This window comes from Pleurodeles waltl, chromosome 7, assembly GCF_031143425.1.
Source record: "Pleurodeles waltl isolate 20211129_DDA chromosome 7, aPleWal1.hap1.20221129, whole genome shotgun sequence".
In the NCBI taxonomy this organism is placed as follows: Eukaryota; Metazoa; Chordata; class Amphibia; order Caudata; family Salamandridae; genus Pleurodeles; species Pleurodeles waltl.
The window spans coordinates 402,964,418-402,990,078 of NC_090446.1; the positions used below are offsets into that span (position 1 = coordinate 402,964,418).

Sequence of the window (25,661 nt, forward strand, 5' to 3'; positions counted from 1 at the left end):
TTGGAACGAGAGAGGTTAGATAGTGCCCCACCTGTGGATACCCAGAACAGTGGAGTACCTACACCAGAGAGCCCAGGTGCATAAGAGTGAAGTTGTGTCAGAGCCTCCCGTTGAAGTCATTGAGACCTTGGTTGCCCGTCGGCTCACGTTCATGACCGCAAAGTCAGTGGAACAAAGGTGTGGGTTCCCGAAGAAGTGGACCTAAGAAAAGAAGAGCCAGAGTCCACACCACCCGGAGGTGCCCAGGTAGTGCATCAGGGCATTGCACATCCTTCTTGGAGATGCTTTTCAGTTGGACGGTGAGCAGTTGTGGAGTCCAGGCAATGCAGAAAGACCCCGGAAGTCATCTACGAGCTGTCCCACGTCGGTCGTCAGAGGGCAGAGGAGTCCGTGGGACCACCAACAAGCCTTGGCAAATGTAGGGAAGCTTTTCAAGAAAATTGCAGGATTTGTGGGGACCAGCAAGGTCCAGGTGACCCAACCTTTACAGGTAGGTCAGGGCCAGCCCTCAGCAAACAGAAGAGTCAGCAGCAATCAATTGAACCCCCAGCAGGACCCTCTGGCAGCAGGTACAGGGAATCGCAGGAAATCCTTAGCAGCACAGCAAAGAGAGATGCCCACGTCGCAGAGAGGACTTTTGTTTTTGGAGCTGGTGAGTGCTGGAAACCGTGGCTTCTTGGAGCTAGGAAGTCTTCAGATTGAAGTTCCAATAAGCCTTGGCAACGACAACCAGACGTGGTGCACAGGCGTTCCAGTCAGGCAGCTCCAGCGAGGGACCACAGACTTCCCAGTTGCAAAGAAGATAGGTCAGACCTCTGGAGAGCCACAGGACCACCACCTATGTTATAGAGCCTCGGCAAGTTTGTGCGACAGCAGCATCCACAAAACGGTCGTCGTCGTTGATGTGCCAGCGGATGCAGGGGAGTGACTCCTTCATTCCAAGGGAGATTCCTTCTTGCTTTCCTAAGTGCAGTCAGAGAAACAGTGACTGTGGAGCATGCATGGCCATGGGGGTTGCGGAAGTCTTGCAGGACTAGGAAACAAAGTTGCAAAAGGAGCCCTCCTACTGGTTGTAGTCTTGCTCTTAGTTCAAGCAAAGAACCGCAGCGGTTCCAGTGTCCAGGTTGCAGAAGTGTCTTGCAGAGGAGACTTGTCGACGGATCTAGGGTCAGACCTTCAGGGGAGCCCTTAACCCAGAAAGGGGGTTGGACACTTAACTGCAGTGACCCCGCCATCAGTAGGGTTCAGGGACATCACCCAGCTGGACTAACCCGTCACATGCTCCCAGGAACCTCTGATCATCTTATTTCCAAGATGGCAGAAACAAGTGTCCACCTGCTAGAGCTCTGTGCACCTCTCTGGGGGGAGAGAGGGGGGCAGCCAGACAGGTGGGTGGTCACTCCCCTGTCCTTTCTGTGGTTTTGCGCCAGAGTGGGAGCCAGGGGCTTCTGCACTGGAGTAAACCAGTTTAGGCAGGGAGGGCACCAAATGTGCCCTTCAAAGCAGTCTGGTGGCGTTCAGAGGCACCCCCAGCCCAGTGACACCTGTTTCTAAGGGAGATGTGGTTGCACCTCTCCTTTACAGGAAATCCTTTGTTTTGCCTTCCCCTCCCTGAGTTAGGCTCAGCATCAGGAGAGCAGAACAGTGTATGGGGTCGGCAGGAGCTGGCATGTAGACCCTGCAAGGCTGTACCGGCATACATGGGGGATCCCCTAGGGAGTACATGGCATCATGCAGCTAGCACTGGAATCTGTGTAGCTGCATGATTCCAACATGTTTGATATCAAACATGCCTAGTTTTGGTGAAGCCATTATGTAGTTGGATATCTCGTGTTGACCAGTGTCCACTACATACCTTAAGATGGCTTCCCAACACTTACAAAGCCCAGAAAATGGAGCCTGGGGTTTGTAGGGGCACCTCTGCTAATGCAGGGTGCTCTCATACTGAGAACCAAGCACCCTGTCTTTGGGCTGATGGGCTTACGTTAGGGATGACTTATAGGGTCAGAGCTTTGTGACCATAATATAAGGCAAAACTTATATCTGGGATGAAAGGTGCATGCACCATTCAACATGCCACATTCCGTAGGGGATCCCGGTATACTAGGGACTTATATGGGTGCACCAGTAACCCAATTGTGGGTTGTAAAAGTTACTTACAAGTTAGTATATTTAGGGGAGGGGATACTGGGGTCCTGTGTACTACAGTCTAAACACACTGACACCAGGCAACAAGTGGGGGTAACTATGTCAGAAAGGTGCTACTTTCCTACAACAATGCTTCAGGTAATGAGGTGAGAGCACAGTGGACACCACTCCTTACAGTGATCCGGCATTCTTTAGATTTCGATTGCAAATTGTGTGTAAAAAGTCAATGTGGGCACTGCTAATCCATCTTCAAATAAGTGATTATTTTACCCTTTATTTTGACAGTCCTGATTTTCTTACCTGAAAGCACCCTTCTAGTTCCTGTGGGTTGTTTTAGAAGTGTGGAAAATCTAATTTGGTCATGCAATGTGTTCCAAGAAAGGCCTCTTCTGTCCTTCTGGCTCGAATGGGAAGCTCTTTGGAGAGACCCTTCATAAGGACTTAATATTATTAGGATTCTCACAAGGCCGAAGACTAAGATGCGCAGGAAATTTCTTTTGGAAACAAATTATACTGGCAGGGGTGATGTACTCTTAATTTTTATTTGAGAGGTCCAAGGCATGTGATTCCCCCTTCTCATGCACAAGTCTTATCACACTTAAGTACGTCATCTGATTGAGACTTCTATCTACAGATTCCTTAACTTAGAATTTTCCACTGGCATCAGACTGGATCTAGAAATTATTTTGCGGTACCCCTGTGCGCCATGAGGTGGAATTGTTCCTGCTGGTAGTAATGTGTGCGGTGCATATAATAGGTGCCACCCCAACGCACTGGCATCACTTCTTGTCTTTCCACGCCAGTTAACACTGATCCGTGAAGAGCTACCCCTCAGTCACTTTTTAAGTGTTTTCTTTTTTTCTCGACTTAACACTTAGTTACATTATGGCACAAATTATAGTTATTAGTGATAACTATAACTTGTAAATTTCAGTGTTGTTTTTAGTTTAAAATGTTAAATTGTCACTGATATGTTCACCAAATTACAACTTTTTGCAAATTTTTTCCAATTAATCTGTGAGATATTTTTTCAATGGAAAGATACATATTTAGGGATCTTAACTCTAATGTCTTTATAACCTTTGTTTTTATATTTCATCACAAGTCCTCTTAGGCTGGGCTCCTGGGAGTAACAGTGCATGCAAGTGAGGAGCCTTTAAATGTTTGCTTCTACTTATTGAACTAAGACATGACACACACTCCTAAGCCACAAAACCACCATTGAGGTATAAAGGTCAAATATTTAATTGGTGAAACACAACCACATAGCAAGAACCCAACATGTTTTGGGGTGTAAACACCTTGATCACAGGTGAGTAGCAAAATTTCCCAACACCACATTTAAAGGAACCCAAATGCAATTGAACATAAATGAAGGGCACATTGCTTCCCACTCAGACATGAAACATGGCCACATTGGAATGGAGGAAATAAGCTGTGGGTACTCCAATTTGCACCTAATAAACAAGGTTAATCCAAACATAGTTCCTCAGTAATTCTTTCAATGCGGAATAATAGAAATTGAATAAAATAGAATAGAAAATAAGACCCATTATAGTATCTGTGAATTGTAAAATGTTGGAGACATCTACAACTTGAGTCTCCACGAACGTTATGATAATGTGTAATCAGAGTCCAGATAGCTCTGCACAAAGGCAAAATAAACAAAATCAATGCATTTCCAACAGGTTATTGCTGAAGGAAGCAATACAAAATACAACCTAATAACAGAGCGCAAACATGCAAAATGCATTCGAGTAGGGCACGGGCTGTAAAAGTGAAGCCAATGAAAACATAAAGTTGTAGCATATTGGTATAAGGAGCAACAGTCATTAATGTAACATAATAAAATGCAGCCTGTTTAATCTGCAGATTATAATATAGCAACTCAATATAACAGCCTGATTTTGCATGTAAAATTAATACCAATCGGTCTAAAAAATAAGGAAAAGAAGTCAATCTTGCATGGTGAACAGAACAAGTATAATGATGGTGCCTAGTCCAAGCTGGCAATATAAGATAATAGTACCAGAAAAACAGGGCTTGACCAGCTTGTGTGCACAATTCCACCCCAGTGGGCATAGCGTTGAAGAGATAAGTAGAGGTGCCAGTATCACAATCAAAGTAGGACTAAACTAGTCACAAATGTACAGCCCCCAGCCTATCAGAATACAATAAGATCAAAGAAAAACAAACAAATCGCATAACAGTAGGATACCAAAAAACTGAACTAGGGTGATAAGACATTGCATCTTAGCTCTTTTACTGCCCCATCACTCACAAAGTGCATTGGACCTCAAAACATGTGCAAACAGATAATACAGCTCCAGTGGGAACCAGTACCTAGACCGACGTACAGAAATGTAAGATAGAAAAGGTAGAAAAGAGTGAAAAAGGAAATTGTGGCTCTTTTGCTTCTCTTCTGTTCACAGAATATGAAGGAGCCCGAAACGATGCAGGATACTGGCTAGGAGACCATCAACAAAACTGTCCTACCCGCCAAACTAGCGTGTGGCAGGGAGCTCAACCCTGTGTGAACCTAAAACAAAGTTAAAACCAAAACTGGTTGCAATTAAAAACAAACTCTGATGATTTAGATCCTACTATGGAGAAGAATTAGAACTACATCAGAAATCACTGTGCAGAACACAAAAGCCATCATACCCAATCATATCTACCAGACCAGATAACAGACATGCCCAGCCATGTTAGGCAACTAATTCCCCAGATAAATCAACATCTCTTCATCTGTGTTCAGACCCTCTGAGATCTTGGTGTTCAATTCAACAATATATCTAGATTCCAGTTGTGTAAGACTACGTGTAGGGTCCCCAACCATAGATAACAATGTATTCCTGTCAAGGGCATAAAACCTGAGAAGGTCCCTATCACTTTTGTGTAATAACTCAAAATGACGTGTGACAGAGTATAGCCTCTCCTTGTTCTTGATGACATGCATGTTTTCTAGCACATGCTTTTTCACCGGGTGAATTGTGCTGCCTACTTATGCTTTCTCACATGGGCAAAATAAAACAGATACACAGTAATCTGAGTGACAAGAAAAATGTTTCTCAATACATTTCTGTGTACCTAGTAATGGAGAAAAATTGTGTTTGACATTATTACTGTACTTGCAAGCTCAGCAACGCCCACATTTGAAAAAGCGTTTCACCAATGAGCTACAGCTGGATCCACCAACTTAGACTTTATTTCTACAGGGCCTGTCTCTCAGAGAGATACCCTTTCTGAAAGAGATGTTAGGGTGATCATCCTAGATTTCAGAAATAATATTTTCCATCCATAGTACTGTTTATTGGGGGGCACACAAGAACTTTTCTGCTGAGCTTTTAAAAGGGCTTTGTTAAAATATTGCAACTGTATCCCCTTTTCCTAAATCCTTCGATATGTATTTTGTATTCACACTGAAAATTAGCTTCCCTGGTACGCTGAAGGTCCCCCTAGGGAACACTGTGGATAAGGCACTTAAAGTGACTACTCTGGGCATGCAGTAAAGTGTGAGTTTAATGCCATCAATTGTAACCTTGATGTCCAAGAACGCGACAAACACCTTACTGATATTCCCTTCAAGTCTCAGATTGAGATCATTGTTGTCGAGATTTGAGATGGAGTTAAATGCTTGGTTCTCTCTGTCCTTCCAGATTAGAAACAGATCATCTATATAACACAACCATGTTACAATGTGCATATTATAGTCCTCATATGACTTTGTCACTTGTTGCTCTGACATTACCATTAGGAGGGTATCAAAACTAGGAGCAAAACAAGTGCCCATAACTGTGCCTTGTTTTTGCCTGTACAAAATGTTGTTAAAGAGAAAAAATATTCTCTAGTCAGAACTCTGTCATAGTTAAAAACATTTCAGTACGCAATAATAGGGAGTGTGATCATGCAGTTCAGAAGTGTCTGCAAGTTTGTACCCCATCCTTAAGGCTAATGCTCATAAATAGTCTAGCCACATCAAAAGTTATCAAAAGTAAGTCATCTTCCATGAGATGTCATAAATTCTACGTAAGAAATTCTTACTGTCTTGTTTATAGGCGGGAAGATCTGTTATAAATGGCTGTTAAAATTATCAGTGTACTTGGACGTATTCTCAAATAGTGAACCAATAGCAGATACCATTGATCTCCCAGGAGGGTTGGTGGAATTCTTATCTTGTTTAGGTAATAACATGTAAAATATTGGTATTCTGGGAAACTTGTTGAGTAGGAACACATATCCCTCCCCCTCCACCCCATAACACCATAAGACCTTGTTCCTTCCATTCCTTCAGCATGGCATAATATTTGACATTTTACAAATCGATTCTAGACTTAGAAACATCCTCAAGGCACTCCGGATTATTCATCTGTCTCAAACCTTCCTTCACATAAACATCAACTGAGGGGATCACAACATTGCCATCCCTGTCAGACTAGAAGGTGACAATGCAGTGGTCTTCCTGTAGAGCTCTCACAGCCACTCATTCATTCCTATTTAGGTTGTCGTACCTCCACTTACATATCCTAGCTAGTTTCTTAACTAGCAGCTTAAAGGTGTCTATGGCATCAAAAGTAAGAGTGGGATTGAATATAGATTTAGGCTTAAAACTACTGGGGGAGCTCATGCTGAAGTATATTCCTAGGGGCTCAATATTCAAATATTTGTTCCTTGTAGAATTCTGCTTAGGGTCCAACTCTGACAATGTAAAAGGTAAATCAATATCAGTATTCAAATTGCTGCTGTACAATTTTCTAAGTCTGCCAAAGTACTTTATTTGGTTTTAGAAAATCATAAAAGTGCACAGTGCAAAGCAATACGAAATTAGTATAATAAATGTCAAATAATCAATCCAATTAAAATCAATGAACATATCCATGTGCAGCATCTGCAATACATAGTAAAAATCATAAATAAAACGGTTATAAAACTCTCAATGAATAAAAAGATTGGTATATGGCCTGTCGGGCTAGCACAAAAATAGATACAAAATTCTTATAGACCTTGTACAGCTAGGTCTTGATTCCAAACTATCCGGCCAGCCACTACTACCCCAGTACTCTGGCTCTGATACTCCAACTCCAGTGCAAATATTTGGCAACTGGGCAAGCAATAGATTCTTAAGTCTCAGCATGCAGCAGCCTAAGTGCTACTGAGCACTATCTTACCCCAAGCAGTCTACAAATCGTGTGGAGCCAACACTTCCTCAGTCTTACATACCCAGGACAAAAGAAGTGGAATAGAATCTCCTCTGCACAACACCACACTCGGCAGATAGTGCTTTTTGTCAATTTTGGATTTCCTTCTAGAACAAAGTCTGGAGTGATAAAGTGCCATGGCGAGACTTGATATACAGAAGTCTAGCAGCATGAATTGGAATAAAATTGAATAAACAAACTAGCTATATAGCTTAAAATCTAAATGTCATTAGTGAATGATCCATAATTCTTATTACTTACTTCAAGACCCTACACATGAGCACAGTAAATGTTCTTTAAAGTCTGCTTAAGAAGGTGAGAGCGACTCACTATCACACCAGTAATCCTCTAGCCCCAGTTGAGAGAGCGTATCCTTAACATAACATACAAGAGATCGTAGTTTAGCCTTGCAGGTATAATGGTGTCTATACCAAGATCCCACCTCAGGGGGAGCAGGGGTGTGCTTTTGGGGAGGCTCAACAGGGACCTTAAAAAAATGTGTTCTACCTCTAGCGGAGCCAGACCAGATGAGCCCCATTGTTCAGCACCATATAAGGCACTACCCTCGGTCTTGGCACTGTACACCTTTAGGGCTGGTGAAATGTGTGTCACTTTTGAGATATGGGACAGCCTCAAGATTCCAGATGCATCATTGCTTCAAACTGTTTTTCTTTACTTTGGTGAGCCATTGCATAGATTAGGTTAGCCTTCTTTCTAGATAATCAAAGGAGGTTATCCTGTCAAGGCTACTTCCACCAATAATGGTGGAACCGCTGAATGGTCTTTGTGGGTTGAGAGTCATAATTCCGATATATGCATGATTGATTAGCATCCCACGGTCAGCACATAAAGCAGCAAAACAGTCCGCCCAGTTCTGCAGGCCAGCTTGGAGACCAACAAAGTGTTGTCTGTAAACAATAGCAGAGGAACTTTTAGGCCTGCAACCCTGGGTGCATCATTATCACAGATATCAAGGTAAGCTACCACATCATTGAGGGAGAGAGAAAATAAAGTAGGTGCAAGTACATGTCCCTGCCGAACGCCCTTATGAATTCTTATAAGTTCCATCAGCTCCCCCTGGGGCTCCCAGCATACCTGAGCATATATGTCCTGATGTAAGCACACAAGGATATTCAGCAAGTCACGGGAACCTTATTTGACTTAAGTACCGCCCAAAGTTTTTGGCGGGGACCAAGTCGAATGAAGAGTTTGAACCCACAAACACTAAGTAGAGGTGCAACCTCTGCAGGATGGCTGTCTTCCAGTAAATGGTAAAAAAATCTAAAGACTTGATCAATGTTACATATATCTCTTCTAACACCAGCCTGGAAATTGGATAAGGCATCATGCTCTTCCATCCAGAGGTCATGTTGATTGAATATCTGTCTGCAAAAAACCTTGTGGGTCATGTCTAAAAGGCTTACTGGCCTATAATTTAGAGGGGAGTCCCTGGAGCCCTTCTTGTGGACAAGGACTATCTCTGCTGCTTTTCTGCTGCTGGGAATCTCCACACCCTCAGGAATTGCATTACAGCTTGTTGATATAACTGGCCAATTCTCTAGATCGGTGCGGAATAAGTCCCCCTCAAGATCCCATCAGGTCCAGCAACTTTACTAAGGCCAATACTATTAATTGCAAATGTGGTTTCTTTTTTGTCTAGTGATAGAGAAGGGATGGAATCCTGAGGCTCAAAAGAAAATGAGACACTTGTTGCCTCCCCGGAGCCCAGAGAAGAGCCATAGAGGTTGGAGAAGTGGATAAACCCAGTGTCCAAATTGATCATGATGGTACCTGCTAGATCTATCTCTCTATCTCTCTCTCCCTCTCTCCTCTCTCTCCCCTCTCTCTCTCCCCTCTCTCTCTCTTCTTACAATGCTCCAAAATCTCTTGCCATCCCTAGTCTTCACTGCATAGTGTAGGTCTTCTCCGATTTGGGTTTCTCAACTCCTGTGCACTTTTACCTGAACCTGCTTATAGATTTTTCTCCTTTGTCTATATCATTTCTCCTTTCACTAGTGTGACATAACTCTTTTTTTGCTTGCCTGCAACATTTGTTATACCATGAGCTGGGTGCTTTTCCTGGCATTAAATCCTAAATGGGCTTCCCCCGAAAACATTGAGTATGATATTTCAAAGATTCACATGAATGGATGAAACCGCACAGTTTTTGTTGTTGTGACCATGAGGGACCTAATTTCCTTAGAGCATCTAAATGGGCCCTATTCATAATGACCCTTTGCTTAAGATCCATTTTGATCTTGGGCCAATTGAGTGTACGCTTATTACTCAACCCAGTGGAGGGCGAATGCAGGGCGTACTTCAGATGATTAAAAAGATCGGACAGTGTACAGTGCATAGCATTGTGATCACTGTTGTTTCTGGGAATGACCATCATATCGACTGAATATCACCAGAAAGGGCAGTTAATATATAGTCAGTCCTTCTGCCATGCCCCTACCAGGTGAAAGTGGGAGAAGCTTTTAGGTCAGACTTCGCACAACCATTACATGCTCTTAATCTAAGCAAAAGTATAAGTGAGAGATGTTGGTAAGCTGCCTCAGTCCATCGCTTCACAGGTTCGATATCTAATGCGGGAACCCCCCATTCTTCATTTTCTGCGTTACTGAGAGAATGATCATTGTTGTCAAGTGGTTCAAAAGTAGTGTTGAAATCACCTGCAACAATTAGGGTATCATGTGTATCAGAATTCTTCCTATGGGTCATAAGAGCTTTCAATATGGGTGTTTCTGCTCCCCCTCTCATCCCTGCTTATACACATTATGTAAATAAAACATGGGGCTATCTGGATGTCTGGAGAAGCAATATCAAGAGAACATAGTTTGACATTTAACTAAATATGTACCCAGTCTAGATGGCCTCCAAAAGGGCTACCTTTCCCATTAAAGCTAGCTGGAACAAAGAAGTTAACAAAACCTGCCCTATGGACTGGTTGAAGGCACCATGTTTCTTGAAACAAACTATATCAAACTGGTCTATAACAAACTCCATTCAGGGTTGCCAAGCTTAGACCTAACACCTGCCATATTCCAGGACAAAATGTTTATATTGTTCAAATTCATCAGTTGATTTCCAGCTGACACAAGAAGAGTTAACACTGGTGAAGATGTACAAGATCCTCTTCGGGTATTTCAGTAATGCTGCTCCACCAATAGGGAGAGTAATCACTACTGCTACCAAGTCAATCCACCATTGATGTTCCCAGAACATTGGTTGTAGGGTTGAGTAGTGGATTTGGGACTGCAGGAGGCACAACAGACTATGTTTGAAGTGGATTTTCTGTGCAATTCCAGTCCCACAAGCCCTTCGACCATCTGGTTGTGCTTTACACAGATCTCAAGGCTTCCTCGTGCTGGTGGATCTTTTAAAATTTTAGCATTTAATATGTGCACAAATTAGAGATAGCTCTGACACACCAACCTTACGTAGTGGGTGCATTTGTTTATCAGTGCGTCCATAACCTCTTCGATTTGGGAACTTTAGTAATAAAAATGTTACTCTGTCTCCCTAACTGACTCTCATACCCCTTCACTCTGTTGGCCCTTATGCTTGGTCTTTGGGGAGTGAACTGACCGTAAAATACTCTGCATGGATCACACCTAACAGCCTAGGGCCATTAAGTCCAGCCCTCTATCCTGCTAGTAGATGGGGAGGGGGTATTCTATGCTAGATATTAAGGGGGAAGAGATTAGAAGCCGCAGAGTGTCCATGCAGCACTCCAAGGATGTGTGGATGCCCAGTTTTATCACTAATACTTTTTCTCCTACTTTGGTCCCCAATAAGGGTGGTATACATGGTAGTAGGTAAATGAGAGGGTGTTACATAGTTAGTGCCAAAGCACTCAACAGTACTAATAGAAGTCCATTCCTTGTTGTATTGTGGCACTCAAAGTTCAAACTGCATATAGGTGTTTTAGGAAAATGGCTCCTTGTTGCAGTTACCCTTCACTTTTTGCCTGATATTGATGCTGACTTGACTGAGAAGTGTGCTGGGACCCTGCTAACCAGGCCCCACCACCAGTGTTCGTCACTTAAAATGTACCATTGTTTCCACAATTGGCACACAGATAAGTCCCTTGTAAAAGGTACCAGTGGTACCAAGGGCCCCTGTGACCAGGAAAGGTCTCTAATGGCTGCAGCATGTGTTGTACCACCCTTAGGGACCCCTCACCTAACACATGCACACTGCCATTGCAGATTGTGTGTGTTGGTAGGGAGAAAAGGGCAAAGTCGCTATGGCATCCCCCTCTGGATGCCATGCCCACAAAATACTGCCTGTGGCATAGGTAAGTTACCCCTCTAGCAGGCCTTACAGCCCTAAGGCAGAGTGCGGACTATACCACAGGTGAGGGCATAGACACTGTAGGGGCATATTGCTCATGCAGCTAAGTCTATTCTTGGATATTGTAAGTACAGTGTGGCCATATTACGTATATGATCTGGGAGTTTGTCAAAACGAACTCCACAGCTCCATAATGGCTACATTGAATCCTGGGAAGTTTGGTATCAAACTTCTCAGCACAATAAATGCACACTGATGCCAGTGTGGGATTTATTGAAAAATGCACACAGCGGGCATCTTAAAGTCCCCCACTGTATGTTAGTCAAACTGCTAGTGTAGGACTGACTGGTCTGTGCCAGCCTGCCACTTTCAGACAAGTTTCTGACCACATGGGGTGAGTGCCTTTGTGCACTCTGTTGTCAGAAACAAAGCCTGTCCGGTTCTACAGGAACTGTAACACCTGGTGGTGCTGGTGGTGAGCCTCAAAGGCTCAAGCCTTGGATTACAGTGCCCCAGGGCACTCCAGCTAGTGGAGCTGACCACCCCCCCACCCCCCAGACAAAGCCACACTTTTGGCGGCAAGTTCGGCAGGAAAATTAGGGAAAATAGGGAGGAGTGACCACCCCAGCCAGGACCACCCCTAAGGTGTCCAGAGCTGAGGTGACCCCCTTCCCTGCAGAATCCCCCATCTTGGATTGGAGGACAATGACCAATACGATTAGGTTTGTGCCCCCTCCCCAAAGGGAGTGGGCACTAGAAGGGTGTAGCCACCCTCAGGGACAGTAGCCATTGGCTAATGCCCTCTGACCCCTAAAACACCCCTAAATCTTTTTTGTTAGTATGATTGACTGTGCCACTGGAGTCCTGCTAACCAGAACTCCAGTGCTTATGCTTTCTCTGATTCCAAATTTGTACTTACATACTGGTAACCCAGTATTTCACTCCAAATTGGCATCTGGATCCCCCTTATAAGACCCTAGTATATGGTGCCTAGGTACCCAGGGCATTGGGGTTCCAGGAGATCCTTATGGGCTGCAGCATTTCTTTTGCCACCCATAAGGAGCTTGTGCAAACACTTCTTCAGGACTGCCATTGCAGCCTGAGTGAAATAGTCTAAGCACTAGTTCACAGCCATTTTCACTGCACCAGGTCACTTATAAGTCACCTATATGTCTAACCTTCATACCCTGAAGGCTAGGTGCATAGTACCTGTGTGTGATGGGCACCCCTGCACTAGCAGGCCCATTTTCCTGGACTACGTGAGTGCGGGGATGCCATAAGTGTGCACTACATGTAGGTCAATACATATATGTAGCTTCACAATAGTGACTCCGAATATGGCTATGTGAGGTGTCTAGGAACTGGAAATTGTACCCCCAAACTGATTCTGGTATTGGGGAGCCAATTCTATGCACCTTGGGGCTCCACCATGGACCCCCAGTACTGCCTTACCAGTCTTGGGGAGGGGGTGGGGGGGGTTCACTGCAGATCCAGCTGCTGCCACCTCAGACAGGCTTCTGCACTCCTGGGGCTTGGGCAGCCCAATCCTAGGAAAGCAGAACAAAGCATTTCCTTAGGGACAGGGTGTTAGACCCTCTCTCTTTGGAAATAGGTGTGTTACAGGCATGGGAGGGGTATCCTCCCAGTGAACCCTGGAAGTGCTTTGAAGGGCACAGATGGTGCCCTCCTTGCATAATCCAGTCTACACTGGTTCAGGGATCCCCAGTCCCTGCTCTGGCGCAAAACTGGACAAAGGAAAGGGGAGTGACCACTCCCTGTTTATCACCACCCCAGGAGCGGTCCCCATAGCTCCTCCAGAGTGTCCCTGGGTTCTGCCATCTTGTTCTCAGGATGGTCAGGGAACACTGGGAGCAGTCGCCAGTGCCAGCAGGTGACGTCAGAGACCCCTCCTGATAGGTGCTTACCTGCATAGGTGACCAATCCCTCTCAGTGCTATTTAGGGTCTCTCCTCTGGGTGTTTACTCAGAATCGGTTTTGCAAGACTCCAACAGGAATCCTCTGCAACCTCTGCTTCACCTTCTACTGTCGGATCAACCACAAAACTGCTCCAGGAACTCTACAACTGCAGCAAAGTATCCAAGAAGGGTACTGCAACTCTGTAACTTCAGCTCCTGCCAGCAACTGCAACAGTTTCCAGGCTGTGCATGTTCCGAGGACTACCTGTCTTCATCCTGCACCAGAAGGACCGAAGGAATCTCCGGTGGAGTGGTGTAGTCACTTCCCTGCTTCAGCAGGCACCTCTCTGCAGTGACGACCGGTACTCTGGGTCCCCTCTCCTGGCAACGAGCGTTGATCCTGGAACACAGGTGGTGGACCGAAGTGACCCAGACTGTCCAAAGCTCCAACTGCCTAAATTTATTGGACGTAAGAGCTTGCCTCCCTAAGCCGGACAGTACCCCTGTGCACCGCGTGTTTTGCAGCTCCTAGAGCTTCTGTGCACTTCTCCAAGGAATCCTTCGTGCACAGCATAGAACAGGGCCCCAGCACTCTTTCCTTCGATGCTCAGCTCCCTGGGTTGTTCTCCGACGGCGTCGGATCCCTTTGTGTAGTGCTGCGACGACCGTCATTTGCAACTCCTTTGTCCCCGTTTCCTGGGACTTCTTTGGGTGCTGCCTAATCTTCTGAGGGTTGTCTGAAGTGCTGAGAGCCCCCTCTGTCTCCTCAGTCCGAGTTGAGGCCCCTCCTGGGCCCAGGTAGCACCTTTTCCCTTCAAACGTGTCTTTTGCATGAGCCAATGCTTGTTGGAGGAATCCAACAACGAAAACCAGCCTGCATTCTTCTATTTGACGTAGGACATCTCTTGCACCAAGTAGGAATCTACAGCTGTCTTCTTTGGTGCATCTCTGACTTTTTCTTCTAACCAGAGAATCCACTTTTGCACCTTCATCCAGGTTAGCAGGGGCTCCTGTTCTTCCTGGACTCATCAGCTGTTCTTGGACTTGGTCTTCTCTCCACAGGTCTTCAGGTCCAGGAATCCATTGTTGATGTCCTGCAGTCTTGCTTGGTTTTTGCATAATTCTTTATCAAGACTTCTAGTGTGTTTTGAGGAAACTTGCTGTACTTGACTTCGGATTTCCTAGGCTCTGGGGTTGGGTACTTTACTTACCTTTGTTGTTTACTTACACTCCCAGTGCCCCTCTACACACTACTCTTGCCTAGGTGGAAAATCGGTGTTTGCATTCCACTAATTCAGTATGTGGTTTGTTTTCCCCCTAGCCCATTGTAACCTATGGTGATTTTCACTATTTGCACTATTCTATGACGGTTCACTTACCTGACTTTGGTTACTAGTGTATATTTTGTGTATAAAACTTCTCTCCTAAGGGAGTATAGCCTCTAAGATATTTTTGACTTGTGTCACTAAAATAAAGTACCTTTATTTTTGGTAACACTGAGTGTAGGGAAATGCCTCCCTTGACATGGTTACCCTCTAACGTTTTGCCTTTTATTGATGCCGGTTATGATTGAAAGTGTGCTGGGGCCCTGCTAACCACGCCCCAGCACCAGTGCTCTTTCCCTAAACTGTACCTTTGTTCCCACAATTGGCACAGCCCTGGCACACAGATAAGTCCCTTGAAACTGGTACCCCTGGTACCAAGGGCCCTGTGGCCAGGGAAGGTCTCTAAGGGCTGCAACATGTATTATGGCACTCTGGGGACCCCTCACTCAGCACATGCACACTGCCTCAGCTTGTGTGTGCTGGTGGGGAGAAAATGACTAAGTCGACATGGTGCTCCCCTCAGGGTGCCATGCTCTCAACCCACTGCCTGTGGCATAGGTAGGTCACCCCTCTAGCAGGCCTTACAGCCCTAAGGCACGGTGCACTATACCACAGGTGAGGGCATACTTGCATGAGCACTATGCCCCTACAGTGTCTAAGCCAAACCTTAGACATTGAAAGTGTAGTGTAGCTATATTGAGTATGTGGTCTGGGAGTTTGTCATTACGAACTCCACAGTTCCATAATGGCTACACTGAAATCTGGGAAGTTTGGTATCAAACGTCTCAGCACAATAAATGCACATCAATGCCAGTGTGGGATTTATTGAAAAATACACACAGAGGGCATCTTAGAGATGCCCCCTGTATACCAGTCCAATTCCTAGTGTTAGGCTGACCAGTTCCTGCCAGCCTGCCACAACCAGACGAGTTTCTGGCCACATGGGGTGAGTGCCTTTGTCACGCTGTGTCCATGCACAAAGCCTGCACTGGGTGGTGGTGCTTTTCATCTCCACTGCAGGAACTTTAACACCAGACGGTGAGCCTGCCTCAAAGGCTAATGCCTGTTGTTACAGCTCCCCAGGACATCCCAGCTAGTGGAGATGCCCGCCCCCCTGGACACAGCCCCCACTTTTGGCGGCAAGCCTGGAGGAGATAATGAGAAAAACAAGGAGTCGTCACCCACCAGTCAGGACTGCCCCTAAGGTGTCCTGATCTGAGGTGACCCCTGTCATAAGAAATCCTCCATCTTGGTGTTGGAGGATTTCCCCAATAGGAATAGGGTTGTGCCCCCCTCCCCTCAGGTAGGAGGCACACAGGGTGTAGCCACCCTCCAGGGCAGTAGCTATTGGCTACTGCCCCCCAGACCCAAACACCCCCCTAAATTCAGTATTTAGGGGTGACCCTGAAACCAGAAAATCAGACTCCTGCAACCTACAACAAGGACTGCTGACCTGAAAGCCCTGCAGAGACCACGGAGGCAACAACCAACTTTACCCCAGCCCTACCGGCCTGTCTCCAGACTCAAAGAACCTGCACAGCAACACATCCAGCGGGACCAGCAACCTCTGAGGACTCAGAGGACTGACCTGCACCTAAAGGACCAAGAACTTCCAGGGACAGTGGCTCTGTCCAGAAACAACAACAGAACAGCAACAAGAAACTAACTTCAAAGATACTCTCACTTCCAGCCAGAAGCGTGAGTCTTCACACTCTGCACCCGACGTCCCCAGCTCGAGTTTGGAGAAACCAACTCTGCAGAGAGGACTTCCAGGCGACTCAAACGACGTGGACACCCTGAGTCGACTCCCTGCACCCTCACAGCGATGCCTGCAGAGGGGATCCAGAGGCTCCCCATGACCGCGACCGCCTGGTAAAAAAGGAACCTGACACCTGGTCTAAGCACTGCACCCGCAGTTTCCAGGACCGAGAGGAACCACCTACCAGTGCAGGAGTGACCAGCAGGCGGCACTCATCCTAGCCCAGTCGGTGGCTGGCCCGAGAAGCCCCCCTGTGCCCTGCCTGCTTCACCAGAGTAATCCCAGGTCCCTCGATTGTTTTCAATACAAAACCTGACGCCTAATTTGCACACTGCACCCGGCCGCCCCGTGCCACTGAAGGTGAGTTTTGTGCTTGTGTCGTCTCCCTGTGCTCTACAAACACCCCCTGGTCTGCTCCCCGAGGACGCAGGTACTTACCATTCCTCGATAGGCCCCTATGTGTTTTGGGCCCTCCTTTCACCTCTGCACCTGGCCAGCCCTGTGTTGCTGGTGCTGTGGCTTTGGGGTTGCCTTGAACCCCCAATGGTGGGCTGCCTATGCCCAGGAGACTGAATGTGTAAGTGCTTTACTTACCTGAGAAACTAACGTTTACTTACCTCCCCTAGGAACCGTTGTTTTTTGCACTTTGTCCACTTTTAAAATTGCCATTTTAACCAAAACTGTATGTACTACTGTTTTAAATCAAAGTTCTAAACTTCCCTGTGCGAAGTACCTTGCATTTTATGTATTTACCTCAAATTTGAATCTTGTGGCTCTAAAAATAAATTAAGAAAAGATATTATTCTAAATAAAAACCTATTAGCTTGAAGTTAAGACTTTGAGTGTGTGTTCGTCATTTATTGCCTGTGCGTGTACAACAAATGCTTAACACTACCCTCTGATAAGACTACTGCTCGACCACACTACCACCTGATCGAAGTGCTTCAGCCTGAGGCCTCCAACTCAGAACCCCTTCTTCTCTTCAACAAATCACTTATGGACGTCCTACTGAGGACCTGGTCCAAACCTAGCACAGGGGCTCCTGTGAATAGGGCGATTGCCCGCCACCATTGGCCTGTGCAGAATGACCAGAATTTCCTTACCCAACACCCTACATCTGAGAACCTTGTCATCCAGGCTGCTTCATCCTCTGGTGCATTCCCTACGTCTCCCTCAGACAGGGAATCAAAAAGACTGGACAGCTTTGGGAAGAATATGTTTTCTTCTGCCAATCTAGCGCTGCAGTCCTTGAACACTGCATGCCTTTCGGGCCGCTATTCCTATACTCTCTGGGATATGGTCTCACAAGTGCTGCCCCAAGTTCTGGAAGAGGCCTGGAACGTTCTCTCTCAAGCCATGAGAGATGGGAGAGATGCAACCAAGTTCATAATCCTTTGTGGACTGGATAAGACCGACTTACTAGGCAGATCGGTGGCACTGAGACGCCACGCCTGGTTGAGGTCTGGCTTTTCTGGGGATGTCCAGCAATCTTTGATGGACATGCTCTTTGATGGCACTAGTCTCTTCGGAGACAAAGCAGACTCAGCGCTCCAAGGCTTTAAGGGTTGCCGGGCTACAGCTCTGTCCCATGGCCTTGCAGCTGCTCCGCGCCCCCCTCAGTCTGCCTCTCGCTACTTTCATGGCTACGGAAGGGGCAGTCAACCGCGTCCATTGCCACGGGGCCACCGCCCCACGCATGCTGTACAGCCCCTGCGTGGACGCGTGATCCACTGAGCTCATGGTTCAGGGAGTCAGAGGGCCACCTAGTCCACCCCCTCCTCTGCCTCAAAACTTTCCTAGTCTGTTGGAACATCCGGGGCCAGTTAGCTGCAGAATTCGCCATCATCTGCCCCACTGGGAATCCATTACCACGTTCAGGTGGGTTTTACAGATCGTCAGGAGGGGCTGCTCCCTCCCCTTCAAGACTTTTCTAGCCATGCCACCATCATTTGATCACCTGTCGGAGGATCATTTGGCACTTCTCGGCAAGGAAGTCAATGCTCTCTTGGCCAAGGGAGCCATAGTGAGGGTCCCTGCACCAGAAGTAGGTCGTGGTTGGTATTCCCACTACTTTCTGGTGCCCAAAAAGCACATGGGTCTTCGCCCTATCCTAGACCTCCGGTCCCTCAATCTCGTCCTCAAGAAAGAGAATTTCAAGATGTTAACCCTGGCTCAGGTCCTTTCTACCCTGGAGACTGGATCGTTGCGTTGGACTTGCAGGGCGCCTCTTTTCTTATTCCCGTCCTTCCGGGCCACAAACATTCCCTACGATTCTTGGTTGGTCACGAGCACTTTCAGTTCATCGTGCTTCCCTTTGGCCTTCCCAGTGCTTCTCAGGTGTTCACGAAAGTGATGGTAGTGATTGCAGCTCATCTACGCATGTTAGGGGTCCCAGTCTTCCCCTACCTCGACAACTGGCTGTTGAAGGCGAATACACCCCAGACAGTTGGGTCCCACCTCCCGACTGCAGCGAACCTCCTGCATTCACTGGGGTTCACTGTCAATGTGCCGAAGTTGCACCTGACTCCCTCTCAGATGCTCCCTTTCATCTGAGCTCTTCTGGACACAGTGCAGTTTCGGTCCTATCCTCCCGATAAACAAGTCCAGGGTATTCGTTCTATGATACTGATTTTTCAGCCTCTATCCTGGATTTTGGTGAGAATGACTCTGAGGATTCTGGGCCCCATGGCCTGATGGCATATGCGGGCTCTGCAGTGGGACTTAAAGATTTAGTGGGCGCAGCATCAGGGGAATCTTTCCGACATGGTTCAGATCTCGGAGGGAACTGCGAAAGACCTACAGTGGTTGTTGTTGAATCCAGATTGGGTCAGTGGCAGATCCCTCTCCCTTCCCTAATCAGATCTCACAGTAGTGACAGATGCATCACTCCTGGAATGGGGCAGCCACATGTGCGAGGCAGAGAGCAGAGGCCTCTGGTCTCCGGAGGAGTCTGGGCTCCACAACAACCTTTTGGAGCTCTGGGAAATCTGACTTGCATTGAAAGCATTCCTTCCCTCTCTCAAAGGGAAAGTGATGCAAGTGTTAACCGACAGTACCACCACCATGTGGTATTACAACAAGCAGGGCAGAGTGGGGTCGTGGACCCTTTGTCAAGAGGCTCTTCGCTTCTGGACATGGCTGGAACGCTAGGGCGTTTCTCTGGTGGTTCAACATCTGGCATGCTCTCTGAACGCCAGAGCAGACAAACTCAGCCGTCGAGGCGTAGTCGATCACGAATGGCGGTTCCATCCAGAGGTGGCTCAGGGTCTCTTTCAGCAGTGGGGAGAGCCTTGGTTAGATCTGTTCTCCTCCACAGAGAATGCGCAATGTCAGCTCTTTTGCGCTTTGGAATTTCCAAGGCAGAATTCACTCTGCGACGCTTTTCGTCATGAGTGGAACACAGGTCTCCTGTACGCCTTCCTGCCAATACCACTTCTGCCCAGAGTTCTGAAGATCAGGCAAGACCGGGCCCAAGTAAACGTGATGGCTCTGGACTGGGCACAAAGAGTCTGGTATCCCGAGCTCTTGAGCATGGCCATCGATCCTCCAATCAGACTGCCCCTTCGGGAGGATCTTCTGTCGCCGCAGCAGGGGACAGTTATCCACTAAAACCTGTCCAGTCTCCGCCTCCTTACGTGGAGATGGAGCGGCGACAGTTGACGGCTTTTGACCTTCCACCCGAAGTCTGTAATGTTATCTTGGCAGCCAGGCGTCCCTCCACCAAAACGATATACGCCTGTCATTAGGAGAAATTTGTGGCATGGTGTATCAACAAATCTGTTGATCCACTCTCTGCACCTCTCTCAGAGGTTCTCCTCTTTATTTTCTCTCTTGCCCAGAAGGGCTCTACTTTGGGCACCCTCAAGGGATATTTGTCTGCCATCTTTGCCTTCTTAAGGCTACCAGACCAACCTTCACTTTTCAAATCTCCCATTGTTGGGAGGTTTCTTAAAGGCCTCACTCATATGTTTCCTCCCGTTCATCCTGCCCCAGTGGGATTTGAACTTGGCCCTCACATACCTCCTGTGCGCCCCTTTTGAGCCGCTCCACAACTCTCCTTTATGGGTCTTAACCCTTAAAACAGCTTTCTTGATTGCCATCACCCCTGCTTGCAGCTTCAGGCTCTTTCTTCGAAGCCACCATTCCTAGCAGTGCATCCTGACAAAGTGGTGCTTTGTACCAGGGCTTCCTTTCTTCCCAAAGTGGTAATGCCTTTTCATGTAGGCCAATCTATCACCTTGCCTACTTTTTACACCCCCCACATCCCTCTCATGAGGAAGAGAGACTTCACCGTCTGGATCCAAAAAGAGCGTTGGGGTTCTATTTAAATCGCACCAAAGAATTCCGGGTGGCAATCAACTCTTTGTTGGATATGTGGGTGCGAAGAAAGGGAAGGCGGTGCAGAAGAGGACCATCTCACAATGGGTAGTTCTCTGCATCAAGCTGTACTACGCTTTGGTGAAAAAGCAGCCTCCTGAGGGTTTGCGTGCTCATTCAACCAGCACACGGAGTTCCAGTCCTGGATATCTGCCAGGCCGCAACGTGGGTGTCCATACGTACTTTCACCAACCACTGCTGCCTGGGCAGTCAGGTCCGCAGGGACAGTTATTTTGGCCATTCGATCATGCAGGATTTTTTGGTGTGATCTTAGTTCGCAGCCCATCACTGGGGATGGTATTGCTCGGGTATCTATTCAAAGGTAAGGAATCTGCCACTAAAAAGTCTCTATCAGATGTACAAGTTACTTACCTTCGGTACCAATATATGTGGTAGAGACATATTCTAGTTGCAGATTTCTTAATGACCCGTCCATCCTCCTTTCACTGCCAACTTATTTCTAGGGACAGGTACTGCCCTCTAAGGGCCCTAGTTTTGGTGCACCATTCTCAGTGTTCTTCATGGCTCCGTGCTACTGGAGTTAAAAGTTGTGAAAAGAAATTGACTTCAGCCTGCCGGGGTGGCACCTATATACGACCGTGATGTCATCCCAGCGACCACGACGCCCGTGGAGTCGACCAATGCCACCTAACTGCGTGCAGGGGGTACTGCTCGAAGAAAAGAATCTCCGGATCCAGTCTGATGCCTGGGGAAATTCAAAGGTAAGGAATCTGCAACTAGGATATGTCTCTACCAGATATATCGTTACCAAAGGTAAGTAACTTGTACAACTGTGACACTGCCAACTGGGTTATAAAGCAATATGAACAAGCAAGAACGATTGTCCAAAATATGAGGTATCTGAAGTTGAAACTGATGTAGAATCAGTTAACATAGAGGAATGTGGTATCCATCTGTTACTAAATAGGTTATGTTTTAGAAGACATGCATATATTGGTTTAGAAAGAAAAGGGGAGTGATGAATATTATGTTTGCTGTGTTGATTAACACTGCCAAGCTCCAGTTAATTTGCAAAATACTTAAACTGGTTTGAAGTAAGCAGGAGCCAGGTCCCCACAGAGTTGGCTGGCAGTAACTGTCGGTAGATATATATTAAACAATTTATAATTGTTTTCTTCAGGTAAGAGAGCATGCTCCTAAGAAGTCTTCTCCAGGAGAAGTTTTTCAAATGAAGCTAATGGATAACATTGGTGATGGTGTCCTGAACACGCAACTTCAGTGGAAACTTAACCTCATCAACCATGTCGAATCTCTACAAGACGAAGTTACTCATAGAATGGATTTCATTGAAAAAGAACTTGACGGTAAAATACTGTTTTTCCAGATGTTCACTTTCTGTCAGATATGCAGCCTTTTGCATGAAAAATGTTCTCTTCCAGAATGATGACTATTAATCCTTGATTTTGATGTATGATTAGATCTAGATAGAAACTAGTAAGATAGCTGGTTGCCGTACCTCATGTAATCATCAAAAAGTGCTCTAGAAAGCAGTTTTGAGAAAAGGAGTTTGGTTCCATTCCAATGTTGCTCTTCTTTACAGTAATTTGATTAGGTAGCATTTATGTTAGCTTGCCTATAAATTAGTTCCATTGCTTACCACCGATAAAGTTTGCTAAAGTAGATCACATTTCAAATATCATTGGAAGGCATTTCCATAGTAGACCCCATGAGAAACACAATACTAAGAAAGTTTGCTTTGTGAATATTCTGACAGAGCCCAAAAGAAGAGGCTTTAACACTGAGAAACCACCTTAAGTAGATTTGCACAATAGTTATTCGATTTTATTTGTAATAGTTACATCTAATAGAGACTTCTAGTGGCAGATTCCTTACCTTAGAATTTCCCCTAGGCTTCAGACTGGATCTGGAGATTTTTCTTTGAGCAGTACTGTTGGGCGCCATTAGGTGGCATCTGTCAACCCCACGTGCGCCGTGGTCACTGTGGCGGTCGTATATAGGGCGTCACCCCAGCGTGCCAACGTCAGTTCTTTAATATACACTCCAGCCCATGCGCATAGCCGGAGAGAGCTACCCTTAGTCATTTTTTCACAGTTTTGTCGAATTGTTGAATCATTTTTGGTGCGTTGAGGATGGCACAGAAGACCCGGTTTTAAGCAGTGTGACTCTTGTAACCAAATGATGTCGGTGAATGACCGGCACCTTTATGTGTCTGTGGTGCCTGGAGAGTGACCACGACCCAAAGTCGTGCTCCAAGTACCGCACCATGAACCCGAAGGCTTTGAGGCGGCAGTCCTTAAAGCTCATGGCAGCCCAGAAATCGACTCTGCGTCACTCTCGGTCAAGAGGGAGGTCATGAGACCACTTGCAGATTCATCACCACTCCTCTTCGTCCTATTCGAATTCCTCAGGACATTCGGGTCACAAAAAAGTCATTGAAGAAAATCAAATGTTGTTTGACTTCACCCCGTTGCTCAAATTATGCAACGTGGGAAGAGTGTTGATGTGCAGGCCTCCATCTTCGGAGCCTGTTTCTGGGCATACTCCATGCCTCCCTGAGTTTCCAGGAGGCAGAGCGACCCGTGCCCAGCTTAAGGAACTCTCTGAGGCCAAGCGCCTCATATTTGAGCAGACCAACACCTCTGCGACGCCTTCAGGCTCCATGGGGCTGTAGGGGGCCCCCTCTGGTTCCGCACCAACAGCTTTAGACCCAGCTCTGGAGGGCCCCTCAGGATCCATTGTCAGACCCGTGCTTGTGCTGGTTGTGCCAACAAAACCTCCCACGGACCCAGCATTGATGCTTCCATCTGTCAGGCACACGATCGATGTGAAGCCCTTACTGATACCTGACTCTGACCCAAAGGCGGACCGACGTCGCTCAACACCTATTCTTTCTTCGAGGTCTACATTCACCTGGTTGGATCCTGACCCTTATTCTTATGCGCGCAGATACAGAGAAAGTATGGATGGGTCTCTGGACCCTTTGGAAATCCAGCTGGAAGACCCTGAACTGGACTGGGTACAGGAATTGGGCAAAGCTAGTGGACTAGATACCTCTCCTGACACTGGCATGCTTTCTTTCCCTACCATGTCTACGGAGGAGGGTGTGTCACATTCTGTGGTGGCGAGAAGGGCGGGTGAGGTCCTCGGCTTTGAGCTACCTTCTGTGGCAGTCAGGACTAACCTCCTGACTGAGGTGCTTCAACCTGCGGCTTCCACCTCGGAACCCCTCCTACCTTTCAATGAAGCCCTCACCGATGTCCTTCTGAATGCCTAGTCCAAACCCAGCACAGGGGCTCCTGTGAACAGGACGATCGCCTGCTGCCATCGGCCTGGGCCCTGAGCTGAACGACCCTAAATTCCTTACCCAACATCCTATGCTTGAGAGCCTTGTCATCCAAGTTTCTTCTTCCTCAGGTGCATTACCATCCGCACCTTGGATAGTGAATCAAAAACTGAAGAAACTGTTCTCTTCCTTCAGTCTGGCATTGCGGTCTGTGAATACTGCATGCCTGTTTGCCACTATTCTTATACGCTATGGGATACAGTCGCACAGGTGCTGCCACAGGTCCCAGAGGAGACCCAGGCCATACTCTGCCAAGCTGTTACTGACTGGAGGGATGCAGCTAAGTTCCCTATACGTTGTGGACTGGATACCACCGACTCACTGGGCAGATCGGTTGCATCAACAGTGGCCTCACAGCTCCATGCCTGGTTGAGGATATCTGGCTTTTCGAGGGATGTCCTACAGTCACTTATGGACATACCCTTCAATGGCACCCATCTCTTTGGAGACAAAGTGGACTCAGTGCTCGAGCTCTTTAAGAAATCCCGGGCTACGGCTCGGTCCTTTGCCTTGCAGCTGCTCCTTGCTCCCCACAGTCCACTTTTCACCCCTTTCGTGACCACGGAAGGGGAGTCCAGCTTCGTCTGTTCCCATCCAGCCACCATGCTGCACATGCTGCACAGTCTCTGCGTGCCAGCGGATGCGGAATCCCACTTGCTCGTGGATCAGGGAGCCAGTGGTCCGCCCAGTCCACCTCTGCCCCCGCTGCAGTCTCTAAACCTTCCTAGTCTGTCGCTCCATTCTGTACTAGTTGGTGGCAGGATCCGCCATCACCTGTCCCACTGGGAATCTATCACGACGGACAGGTGGGTTTTCTAAATAGTAGGAAAGGGCTACTCTCTCACCTTTGAGGCTACCCCTCACCCATGCCACCATCCTGCTATCGGATGACGGAGAATCACCTGGCACTTCTCCACTAGGAGGTTACGGCTCTCTTGGCCAGGGGAGCCATAGAGAGGGTCCTTGTGCCAGAAGTAGATTCTGGTTGTTATTACCACTACTTGCTGGTGCCCAAAAAGGGGAAGGGCCTCCGCCCTATCCTCGACCTCTGGCCCCTCAATCTCTTTCTCAGGAGGGAGAGGTTAAAAATGCCCATTCTGGCTCAGGTCCTATCTGCCCTGGAGACTGTATGGTAGCTTTGGACTTGCAGGACACATACTTTCATGTTCCTGTCCTGCCTGCCCACAGACGTTACTTTCGATTCGTGGTAGGTCACAAGCACTTTCAGTTCACCTTGCTACCCTTTGGCCTTACCAGCACCCCTCAGTTATTCACGAAAGTGATGGAGGTGGTTTCAGCTCATCTGCGCAGGTC

At 47.1% G+C, this 25,661-nt stretch overlaps 1 protein-coding gene across 7 annotated transcripts in view; it reads left to right on the forward strand.

The window, feature by feature from the left end:
* Nucleotides 1-25,661, forward strand: part of PHF20 (PHD finger protein 20) — a 1,394,195-nt gene that overhangs the window by 1,329,077 nt on the left and 39,457 nt on the right. For all 7 annotated transcript variants that reach the window (XM_069243878.1, XM_069243882.1, XM_069243883.1 and 4 more), the window contains one exon: nucleotides 22,164-22,347. In XM_069243878.1, coding sequence (XP_069099979.1) covers nucleotides 22,164-22,347 — 184 coding nt within the window. The remainder of the gene's footprint in view (nucleotides 1-22,163; nucleotides 22,348-25,661) is intronic.